This window comes from Hetaerina americana, unplaced genomic scaffold (genome assembly GCF_022747635.1).
Source record: "Hetaerina americana unplaced genomic scaffold, ioHetAmer1.1.p SCAF_31, whole genome shotgun sequence".
Taxonomy (NCBI): Eukaryota; Metazoa; Arthropoda; class Insecta; order Odonata; family Calopterygidae; genus Hetaerina; species Hetaerina americana.
In genome coordinates this window covers 3,184,676-3,197,086 of record NW_027286886.1, presented here as the reverse complement: position 1 = coordinate 3,197,086, position 12,411 = coordinate 3,184,676, and the positions used below count along the sequence as shown (strand labels likewise).

Genomic DNA, 12,411 nt, shown 5'->3' with positions numbered 1-12,411 from the left:
AAAAAATATAAAACGATAGATGTAAAGAGTAAATGGGTTGAGCGAGGTGAGATGGAAGGATAGTGCGGATTAGGGAAGCGGTAGTTATAAAGTAATAGGCAGCGGAGAGGTGCGAGAGGCGTCGAGAGGTTGCCATGACATTGAAGAAACAGGTAGAAAGAAGCGTAGTCAACATAGAGCAAGCGACTGATAGAATATCATTGGTAGAAGTGACAGCTGAGCCCACTTTGTCTATGTTAAGATCTACATGCTACCAAGCAATCATTGCGAGGAAGACTTATACAGGGTATACAATCAATTAGAAGAAATAATTGTGGATAGTCCTGAAAGAAAACTCATTATATTGATAGGAGATTGGAATGGCGGTGAACAGTTTAGGAACAAGGAATGATCGCGGGGAAAAACCAACAGTTGTGAAGGAGATATGAGTTTCTCATAACGAACAATTGACTTAGACAACACACAAGGTTTAGCTATTCATGGAAAATGGCTTGGGATTCAGGAAGATATCAGAATATATTGTGGTTTGGAGCAGATTTAGGAAATTAAAGATGAATTCGTAGTTAACCGGGAGCGGATGCGGACTCTGACCATAATGTAGTAGTAATGAAATGTAGCATTCGATTCAAAATGGCAGCCCAAGGAAGACGGTTTAGGATGTGTAATTTGGAAGCATTAAATGGAACACAGTAAAGACGTTAGAGGCAGAAGGCAGTAATGAAAATTTTGAGTGAGAACTATGGAAGAAAAAGGTGAACGTATCAAAAAAAGGGATATGGAAAGCTGCAAACGAAATAGGATTAGTAAATTGGAAAAGGAAATGAAAACCATGGATGATGGACGATATTATCAAAAAGATGGACGGGCTAGAAAATAGAAGAATATGTACGGAGAGATAGGAAGAAGGAAGTATAAAAGTTAAACAATAAACTTAGGCTGGAAACAGACTGAGCGAAAGTGGCGTGGTGGAAGCGGTGTGAGAGAACCGAAAGTTTACAGAGGAAGAGGGGCAATAGTGCGCTATTCGGGAAGGTTAAAAAACTCTGTGAGGAAGTAAGAAGGGAAAATCTGATAACAATCAAAGATAAGTCAGGAAAGATATTATGCAAATCAGAGAAGATCCATGAGAGATGGAAATCATGCATAGAAGAGCTGTATGGTAAAGGCAGTAGACCATCATGGTTAGACATATGAAGATAATATGACGTAGGTGAGTATAATTAGGTCCAGGCCTACTCGATGGCGAGATTGAACGGAAACTTAAGGAATTGAAATGAAATGAGGGTTGGTTTAGACAGCATTCCAAAGAAATTGTTAAAAGGTGTAGTAAAAGTTGGGAGGAAGGGTATTTATTCATTAAGGAGGGAGAAATTTGGCCGGAAGACTTAATCAAATCAGTGTTATTTCCTATCCCAGGAAAGGGAAAGGCAGCCATATGGGAGGATTATAGAAAATGTTTGATTTCGCACTATTTTTTTTCTTAGTGTTTCACAGAGTCGCCAATTAGAGAATTCTGATCAGAGGATGATCATGCTTTAGTTGAGCAGGCAAGTCAACGGATTGCAAGCAATGCTGAACGAATTGGAACGTCATTGGAATAAATATGGGTGAGAATATGTTTTAACAAGCCAAAGTTATTCGGATTTCGAGAAATAGAAAGGTTAAATTAAATATCACAATAGGAGCAGTTTACCTATCTCCGAAATGTTCTGAACCAAAATGATCAAAGTAGTAGGGAACTGCGTTTGGCAAAGATTCTTTCACAAGAAGGGAATTGTTGACGGGAATTTTGAGTGGGGTTGTTGAGGGAAGGTTCTTTAAAGGTATGAAATGGACTGTTGTTTTGTACGGCGCGGAAAAATGGTCGTTGAAGCAAGAAATAAGCGTACAATGGAGGCTTTTGAAATTTGGGTATGGAGAAGGTGAAATGGACTGAAAGGAAAACAGACGAGGAAGTATAAGGCGAGGTGGGGGAGGTGAGAGGGTTGTTGAGAAAAGTCCAAAGTAAGCGGGAAAGATATATGCAGAGCATTTTGATTGGCATTGCGATGTTGAAGGCTGTGATAGATGTGAGAACGTTAGGCAAGCAAGAAAGGGGTAGGAATAAGATAGGGATATTGGACGGAATGAAGAGAGGAAGTATTCGGAATTGAAAGAGGTATCTATTTTAATGTTGAATGTTCAGTTGTGATTTGTTGAAAGGGGCAAGGGAATCGTCGCTGTGTCGTTTGGGAACTTTTGTTCATTCAATACTTAACTAGTAATTTGCAGAAAGTATTAATGATAATTTTGACCGCTAATAAAATCAATCAATGTATCGAATCCTAGTAATCATTAAAATAATCGTTTTTGACATTATAAATGATTGTTCTTTTAAAGGTGAATGTTTTGAGAAATTTAAACCATTGCTAAAACCTACGGCAAAAGTCGTAAATAATGGTCTGGTCATTTTCATCTATCTGCTACCCTACCTGCCCTTCAGGCCTGTTTGTGATAGTATGAAAACATAGAGGTAGCGTGTCTGTCTGTGGATTCGAAGGTCGCTGGTTCGAACCCCGTGACCGGCGGACATGTTTCAGCTGAGAAAAAATTAATGGTTTTTCGGAATGAGGCAACCACACATTAACGGAAAAATCATAACATGGGTATTTCGGAACAGGACGACGAGAGAAATAGACTCTTTCTAAAGGCTACCCTGAACCCATGGTGAAAGGCAGCAGTTTTACCATTAGGCACTGGTGGCGCAGACCAAGTGGGTCTGCCCGGCATCAGCTGCGGGCGAGAGAGAAGTTCTTTGTGTCGGCCGCATTACTGCGATGTGCAAGGAAACGGGAAACCACCACATTATTCTCCCAAGAATTGCAGCTTTGAATTCAAATATAGTAGAATGGAGGACTGCTATATACCAATCTTAGGATTGAAATACTGGAGGTTAGATATGGTGATGGCTGTGTTAGTACAGCAGTTGAAATTTTTGCTATTCTGGTCAGTTCACCCCTTGAAATCATCACAAAGAAAAACCGGAATGATTAACTCGTCGCTTCATCTTATAGGCGGGATACGAACCTCCGACCTTCGCTTTAGTTGGAGATTGTCTCACCCAGTAGTCTCTCCCGATCGGATTAAAGATCATAAAACCGATTTCACCGTGATGGCATGAGCGATTGGGCTGATTTTTCAACATTTCATCTTTTATTAACTTATATCGCATTATTCTACTTCCATATTATTTTAATTAATTGATCACGCAGTTATTTACGCGGTAAATAATGCCGTGTTCTGTACGTGTAACAAATGAACCTTTCACTCAGATTTAACTACTTCAGGTAGTTAAAACGCCCAATTGACTATTTTCTCCACATATACGTTGAACAACAATGGTTATAATGGACGCCCCTGTCTTCTCTTCCTAACACGTCCATCCGAGCTTTCCTTCACCCACTCTGAGGTGAGATAGATAGTCGTCTTTATTTTGGGGCGAGATTGAGTATATGGAATATCTTCTACCACCCTAGTGAGCAATCTGAGATATGTACAGGTTGCGGATGAGTCTCCTCTCCCTCCAATCTGCTCCAATTTTCCGCAATATATTAATTTATTTTACACAATGCCTTCAATCACACGCCTTTTAGAAGTCTGTAACACAAATATATCCTGATTATATTCCCTATTCTTCTCTATTCGTGACCTCATCATTTCTATGGCACCACGAGTGCGACTACCCGTCTTGAATCCATATTTACGAGCCTTTAAGTAACCATTTGCCCTGATATTCATTCTTTTATTGATGGTTTTGAGAAATACGTAAGCTGCCTGAAAAATCAACCTTATTTTTCTTTAGTCTTCACATACTTGCCGTCGTTCCCTTTTTTGGAACAGGAAGTAATGACATGACCAAGTCTTCAAGCCAAATTCCTCTCTCATGCATGCTACGAATTAGTCCACGGCTTTATATGATTTGAAGGCCTCCAATGCTATTTCTATCTTGCCATCGAGTAAGCCTGGGCCTAAGCTATCCTCATCTATGTCATATTCTTTCTATGCCTAAGCTTGCTGGCCAGAGAGGTCTTAATAATATATGTAGTTCCTCGATGTATTCCTTCTATTTCTCTTGATCCCTCCTGGTTCTGGTAACAATTTTCTCTACTGATCTTTGAGTGTTGCACGAGTTTTCCGTTGTTACTTCCTGATAGTGCTTCTCACCTTCCAGTGCAGTGCACCCATTCCACCCTTCCTCGTACGTATCTTCGCTCTGCCTCTTCCACCATGCTTCTTTCGCTCTGTTTTTCTCCCACCTCAGGTTTTTAATTATCTCGTTTTACTTTTTTCTACCTTCCTGTGTTTATATTCCTCCATTTCCTTATCTCGTATATATACTGTTCCTGTAGTTTTGTTTGAGGTCTTCGATATCCCTTTTTTGATCGTTTAAATGTTTTATATATAATACCGAGCTCCCTATCCTCAGTCATAATTTTCTCTTAATCCTTCCCGGAGTTCTGGTTAATGATTCTACGTACATAGCATTTTCTAAACTTCCTTCCCTGTCTTATCTTTTTGAATTGGACGCTACACTTCATTACTACTATATACTGGCCGGAGCCCTCATCCGCTCCCAGACAACTGTGAATTCATCTCGCTGTTCCTAAATCCGTGCCTAACGACATGTAATAGGATACCTTCCTGCATAACCGGGCATGTTTCATGTATATATACGTCATTTGTGTTGTCTAAGCCAAGCGTAAGTTGACCAAGCATGAGTTGCTCTTGCAGAATTATTACAAATTTCCCACGGTCATTTCTCGTTGAAACCTTCATCTCCTACCTCACTACCATCTCTTCCTTTGCCTACCGTCGCGTTTCAATTTCCCCCATCACTAACAAATGCCTCCTCTCATTAGCACCCGTGGTCATGTCCTCAAAATGTTCGTATAACCTACCGATTTTTCCTCCCTATTATTGATGGGTGGCATGTATACCTGAACAATTACTTAAGTTCTTTGGTTCAGCTTTTACTATCAGTCGATTGCTCAAATGTTTCCTACATTTCTTCCTACCTTTTTATTTAACATTATTGCCAGCCCTCTTTGGATCTCTTTCCCCCCGCTGTATATTACCCTTTAACTATCACCAGTAATCCCTGCTATCTTTCCATATCATCTCGCACAACCCTTAAACACTTATATTTCCGTTCGACATTTCTTGCTTTATATTTCCTAATTTTGGTGCCCTCAACGTCGTCCTTACATTTCATGTTCCTATTCTTACTAATTCAGTCCTCTTCTGTGTCTTCTGTGCAGCTACTGTCGCTTTCGCTTTTCGATTATTTCGTGCGATTAAGACCGCGGAAACCTCTCTCTCCCGCTTCCAGGCACGACACGCTTCCGATTGGGTCATCTCCTTCTCGTAAGGTCTCCTTTCGTCTATGGTGCCCAGTAAGAAATTCTTGGGATAAGTAAATGAGGTGGTTTCCCGTTGCCTTCCTCAATAGTGTTTTTAACGAGACGCCGGCACTCAATGGCCGCCCGTCTGAGGTCATACGCCTTTGCAGCCGCCTCACTGAGGAACAGACGCTGTGTGGACTTCCTTTCATCTAGCTCCTAACCTTCGACCTATCTGGCATGGGTGACCCTATCAGGAGCAATTTTCATAAATTCCGCCAGCACAGTTCTAGGGATCATCGGAACGCACAAGCCCTTTCATTACGTCAAGGTTTTAGTCCATGGGTTAAAGTCATTGGCCCTAGGAAACATTTTGTGCTGCATCATTAAATGTGGCACTAATGTGATTAATCTAAATTAAAATAGGAAATATTTGAGTTTATCATCGGATGTCTGTGTTTTTGTTCCGACGCTTGTGAACAGATTCCGTGAACCCCATGCGTGGGTCCGTGAAGGGCCATGGGGAAGTGTGAAATTGCTGGGGTGGGATTCTTTAGGGACCGCTGAACTGGAGTCGTGCTGTGCGGAAAACCACTGAATATGCGGAGAATAGGCATCGGGAATGTGGCCAAGGGTGGTTTTCATGGAATTCTTGGCTAACCTGCACACCTGGGAACGGTTGTCATTCCACGGTTTTACTTTCCTCTACCAATGGCTCATAGGAATGATTGATGAATAAAGATGCTATTGATCGGCGATGACTGACGAATTAACGTGAATTTCTTTCCTGTTTTATGTGACGGCGACTCTCGGGCCCAAGGACTGAGAGAGGTGTCAAAAAGGATGTAAGAGTTCCATGGCGAAATAGGTGAGTTTGAAAATGTGTAATTTCTCTGGGCGGATGGATTAAATGGAATGGTGGAAGGGAGAAATTCATTTGTTACGAAATTTGATTTCAAATGCCATTCCGTCTTCAGGGGTCGGAATGTTTATAATCTGAAAGCATAGTTAAATTGCACCGCGAAAGTTATAGTAACTTTTTAGGGGACGTTATAGTTTAGTTGAAATGTGAACATTTGAAGTAAAAACAATATTTTATTGGTCATGAAAGCTGCGGTCAGGTCAGGAATTCGTGGTATCCCGTACCCCCTTAACCGGGTTTTTAATAACCGCCACATCTTAGTGCACTTTGATATCGCATCGAGATTTTGTAGCTGTGGTACTTCATAACCAGATTTCCAATGATTTTTACGAGCCGATCAGTTGTGAAATAGTTTACTTCATTGTGCAGAATAACGATCGGCACCCTCTGTCCGCTTCATGAATTACTCTTCGAGATAAGGGTTGGTTGATAGAATGTGTCCACAAAGGTTATGGTTAGTACTCCCAAAGCTTGTAAAGCTTAAGTTTTGGCTGTGTATTTCATTTATTCATTTTACGCTAATGTTCCTATAGCATTTCATTCAGATAGCTTATATTAGCCATAAAAATACATGGAAGTTGGTTGTGCTGAAATAGTTCCCAGCTATAGGCAACTTGGCTCTTCAGTGTGGAATGCCTTTTCAATTGAAAATGAAAACACATCTTTGCCCTTGCTATATGAATGAAACTGGGAAGCCAGGGAATGGGGAAAGACGTCCAGCATTCACCCAAAGTGTGGGGGAAACCTGGTTAATCCTCGAACGGCCCAAAATAATATAAAGTAATAGAAATAAAAGACACATACACCGATGTGGTCGGTCGGAAAATATGCTTTAATGAAATCGTGCAAAGTTGTGCTGTAGTTAAAATGCGTTTCTATGAAATCTGGTTATGAAATGATGCCATCTTGAGCTCTTCGTTATCTGAAAGTTTGCAACGAGTTGCTGGTTGTCGCGCAAAGTGTAACTAATCACATTTTAAACATCATTACCAAAATAATAATTGAATTTTTATATTTAGTAAATACTGAAATAATTGAGAGCGTTAAAAGTGTCACTTTTATTCGGTTTCAATGAAAATAATTGTTCTCTTATAACCATTTATCTTCAAATGAGGGTAAAGTTTTTGATAGTTTCGGGAGAATGTTTAAAGGAGTTGGCTAACAGTGTAATGTAGTGTTGGGTGTCACGGTGTGTGATGTTACACGGAACTAAGAAAGCGATGCTAAATCCGTTTCGTTCTTAAACCTACCTTAAACGATAGATTTCAGGTTCAAGGAGCCTTATATTACATTGGTATACGTGCCTCTCTAAAGAGGGAGACGGTGTCCTCAAATTGAATTAGTTTTCATTGAAAATCAAGTTACTATCTTCTTTACTTCTTTCGTGGTGTTGTCTCATGATGAAAGATCTGGCGTGTAAAACACTCATGAATTCATATTTAAGGCGTGAGATGCGGAAGCTCCTTAATTTACGAGAGACCGGAAGACCTAACGGCTCTTTCACATTTGAGATCATTCTTCGCCAAAGCGGCCTTCGTCGTGTTTCGGTACTTCGCCGTAGTGACTCCGTGTTTGCGAAACTTAACAGTTTATTCTTTCTCTCACGGTGGATGCAGTTGGGGAATCGATGCTCTCCTCTCATGAACGCCGATTCATCGTCTGTTGACCGTCATTGGCGTCCCCGCAGCGCCTAAAATATCGAAGTCGTGCCTCCGGGCGCCTACCCTGGGTCGTCTAGGGAATGGCACCTCGGCGGGGGGAGGGTTTGGGAAAGGGGTGGAATGGGCCCAGAAACCGCGCCGTCGACGCCTCCGCGCTCCCCGTCTGCGTCGTTCGCCGCTCTACAACGCGTCTCGTTTCCCCTTTCGTCACTTCCGCTTTCACCTTCCGCAGATTGGACCTACCTTTGTTTGCGGGAGGAAGTGGGAAGGGGGAGGCAGTCGTTAGGCGGTCGGTGGGCGTGTCGCCGCAACAGCAGCGTGGGACGGGGAGCGTGATGGATAATGGGCAGAGGCGATCGCGGTCCAGCGGCGATCCTCAGCCTGTACCTACCCCTCCCCCCGGTACTCCTTCGCCCGATCTCATTGCGGAGCGGTCGGTTGAAGTGTCGCGATGCGATGTAAATTAACTGTTCGAAGAATCGACTGATATGTCAATTTTGCGGTGTGAACGGACAATGGTTCACTGATGAAATCGTTTGCAAGTTGTCATACGCAGAAGCTCCTTAATTTATGAGAGACCAGAGGACATCGTCTCATGAGTTGTCACGAACGAATTATTTTCTGTGCCTTGCTGCTACGATGGCTAACGTATAGCCGTAGATATGATCTGTTGGCGCTTGAAAGCGTAGTTGAAATTAACAATTTCCATAGCGAAAATCGAGAGCAGGTTGGGCCATTCTATTATAGAGTTGGTAGTGTAAAAAACGCCTCATCTATGTGTCAAATCTGTGTGACAGAAGCCGAGGTCACATAGAAAAATGTCCGGTTTTGATTATACCTACATTATTGAAATATAGTAGGAAAAAGTGACATTTTTAACGTGTTGAATAAAATTACTACAATATGGAACATTTGTGATGTTTCCTTTCGAGTTTCGCATTTTTGGCGATGGTATATTTGTGTATTGAATCCGTGATTAAATAGATTTGAGTTTGCGTCTCGTTGATGCGAGGCAAACATTTTAATATTGCTGTTTACGAAGTCATTCGTGTTGTTGGTTTATTTATCCTGCAGTCTGTCTCCAAACTGGCGAGGGTCTCGCTGGAAAATGATCCTTGTCAACGATTCGTTCTGGAATCCATTTTCTTCCGCGGCACACTAGACTTATGGGACGCACGGTTGGAATTATTTACTCGATGACGTGCCACACTCAATAAAGTCTTGAATGCATTCATTGTGCACTTGGTGGCGTAAATTGTACTCTCTCCGTAAATCCGTCGACCGATTGTTGTGCTGCATTCAGAGAATTTTGAACGCATCTTATTTTGTTTGTTCTCCACTTTGGTTCCCAGGTGTGCTCATATCTCGTTCGGCTATGCGGCGGTCCAGCCACTCCAAAATAGCGCTCCTCTCGTCGAACATCTTCCCGGAGCCACTTCGCTAGATGAGCGAATGAAAGCGGGGAGCGTGGAGGTCTATCTGGGATTCTTACCTTGAGGTCTTTACGTCATCAATGACACATTTGTTTCCGCAGCAGCACCATCTCCCTGCACGAATGACGGCTCCACTCGAAAACAATCACACCGTGGAGACATTTTACGTCGCCGATCGACTCGGCTGCCAGCGACGTGGCCCTTGCGGGATTTGGTGCGGAGAGCCCGTGGAGCATCCCCGCAGTCGTTCACTGCGGGCCGTCCATGCACTTAGACGGCGCTTTGTTCAGCAGCCAATCCGTCGTCACACCCTTCCACTCCTTTGAGTGCATCGGAGGAAAAAGAGTCCATAGTGGGCCGCCTCGCTAGTGAAAGCGACACACGATCCATCCCCATTGTAGTTAAAAAAAATCAAAACTAAATTTTCAATTTATTCTTCCCTGCACAGCATCACCATGTCATGGGAGGGGCGCCGCATGATTAAGAAAAACTTGCGTCAGCTATCGACCTCCGCTTTTCTTTATTTATTTCCCTACCTCCTCATTTCCGGGAACCCGGATCTTATCTAGCATAAATTCTGCTTTCCCACGAAGCCAATGTATTCTAAATTTGGAGTTATTTACGTCATTATCGGCCCACCCTCCTCGTCGCCTTGGGATGTTATCAAGCAGCCAGAAATTACGGGTTGGTCGCCGTCGAGAACCACGTAGGTCGTGCTTTACCGTGGTGTATATTTTTATCGCTGCCATAAAATCATAAAAATATGGATTATATTTTTGCGAATTATGTTTCGGGCATTGTGTTTTTTGTGTATGAATCCAAGCATAATAACCTTTCTGAATAGTTAATATTGTCACGTTTATATAAAGATCGCTAAAACTAATGTTTTCAGGAATTATTTCGAAGGTTTTTCCTATATCTAATCATGCGAAATTTTACTGCCAGTGTAAAGGTATTTTTAAAGTGTTGTTTTAGTTTCAAATTCGCTGAGAAGAAGACACACTGGCATACACTTATGGTCGAATGCGGAGCTCCTGTGGAAATGGGGTGTCTTCGGGTCCAGCGATTCAGTGTACGTTATTTATTCTTTGTTTAATTGTAGCTGTGAGCAGCGTAATTGACCGGGTAAAGAGATTTGAGGTCAAAGCCAACATTGGCGTAACACAGAGGATGAGGAAAATGAGGAAAAGGGCGGAGCGACATCAGGGTAGAAGCCCTTCCTCGAGTGATAAGTGTTTGTCGAACATTTGATTTTAACCTGTGGGCATCTGTGCGAATGGGGAAATGGCATTAAAAGACCAAGAATGGGCTACAAAAAGAAGGCAATGGGATGGGAGAAGTTAGGGAGTGGGCAGGAAATGAAGACGCTAGTTGCGACGATTGAAATGGAAAGGGCTTGGATATGGAAGGGTATGCGGCAAAACAAGCTCTGAATCTCAACTGCTGATAATGTGGAATTGTAATTGAATTGCTCGTTACTGGAGTACTCCTGCGAATTCAGCACTTTAAGGCCTTAAGTGCTTTCCATCACTGCTGCTTAAAATTGTCCTATCATCATTCTTGGCAGTCAATTTAATCACCGGTCGTATTCCTTTCCAAGGCATTTTATGGTGAAGTAGTCTCTTAAAAATTTCCCTGAAAAGGTGCGAATTCCATAAACGTGTTCTAATATACTTGCAATGAAGTGGTGAATTAAAAATTTTTTGCATTATTGTATGAAAACTACAACAAATAAACTGATGTTATTTCCTCTCGAGATTAACGTTCAGCTAAGGAGAAGGCCTTTGGCGTCATTAATTTCAAAAATGACTTCATTCGCCTCGGTTTCTTAAATTTTTTTGAAAGTGGGATTGAATTGTGCAAAAAATTGGGTTTGAAATCATCGCCTGCTTTTATTTCTCCGTTTGGGGAGAATTTTGGATGTGTCCTTCCGCTGGAGCTGTGCGAAATCCGAATTTGAGCGTAACAGCGAGAAAATCCAAGTTAATACTTAGCGATGAAAATTCAGGCGACCGCATTTTTATTGAGCTTCTCGCCTCTACATCCATTTTATGTACTGCTAACATCCTCCCTCCCATCTTCCCTCGTCTCTTTATGCGCCATATCGATGCAGGGTCATGCGCATGTTCGATATACTGGCGCCTTGTCCACATTACCTCCATGTTCTTTTATTCGGGGTCGATTCCACCTCAGTTATCATCCCAAAGGTCGGTTTTTGATTGGTGTGGTTGGAGCTCACGTAATACTACGACTAACGGCATGTGAAATGCGCACATCACGGTAGGAGGGCCAGTTCCTTGCGCTGTGCCACCTGTAGTTTCCAAGTAATCTCTGGTATCTGAAAAAATATTATGAGAGCTTCACACAGAATGGGTGAAGCTCAGGGTGTCAAAGGCTTCTCCAGGAATCCTACCGAGGCCCTTTGGACTACGTCCCTAGGGTCGATCGGCTGGGTAGGGTGGATTTTGTGAATGTTTAGAAGATACTCAAATTCATGTTGGTGTGAAATTATGGGAAATATGAGGGAAACATGCAACTGTGCATTCTTTAAAGGCTTAAAATGATAAATTTGTTTCTGACAGCATTAAAAAGGCCGATATCCAAAACAATTTAATTTAGATTGCCTCTTATAAAAAATATAGGCTCAAAGCCAAGTCCCCCAAAAGATCTCCAGAAAGATGGGTTATTTTCTACGAAAGAACTAGAAAAAATAGCTCTGTAAAACTAAACCAAGCAAATGCGTGATACACATATGTTTACTTGCAGAGGGTATGTCCCGAAAGTGGTAGGACTGAGTCGATTGAAAAACATTTATTGCCAGAATTAATGCATTCACTGAAAAGTCTTCGAAGTAAACCCTTGTGCTTTCACACACCGCTGCCAGCGGGTTTTACACGCCTCGTACGCCTTCTGGAAGGCAACGCCAGGATTGCTGCTAAGCTCCCTCGCCACGGCCTGTTGTAACGCTTCCACTGAGCCGTGGGGACGTCCTTTCGGCACAGATTTGGTCGGGGAAG

At 42.3% G+C, this 12,411-nt stretch overlaps 1 protein-coding gene across 3 annotated transcripts in view; it reads left to right on the top strand.

Moving 5' to 3' along the window:
- The window catches only part of LOC139691256 (SRSF protein kinase 1-like), a 153,795-nt gene that overhangs the window by 16,055 nt on the left and 125,329 nt on the right, over nucleotides 1-12,411 (top strand). The window contains exons 3-4 of one of the 3 annotated variants that reach the window (XM_071589012.1): nucleotides 6,199-6,246; nucleotides 9,314-9,706. The exons of 1 other annotated variant lie outside the window; for it this stretch is intronic. In XM_071589012.1, the coding sequence (XP_071445113.1) occupies nucleotides 6,199-6,246; nucleotides 9,314-9,458 (193 nt within the window). In that variant the 3' untranslated portion in view covers nucleotides 9,459-9,706. Of the gene's footprint in view, nucleotides 1-6,198; nucleotides 6,247-9,313; nucleotides 9,707-12,411 lie in introns of those variants that run through there. One more of the 3 variants, XM_071589009.1, reaches the window with a different exon arrangement.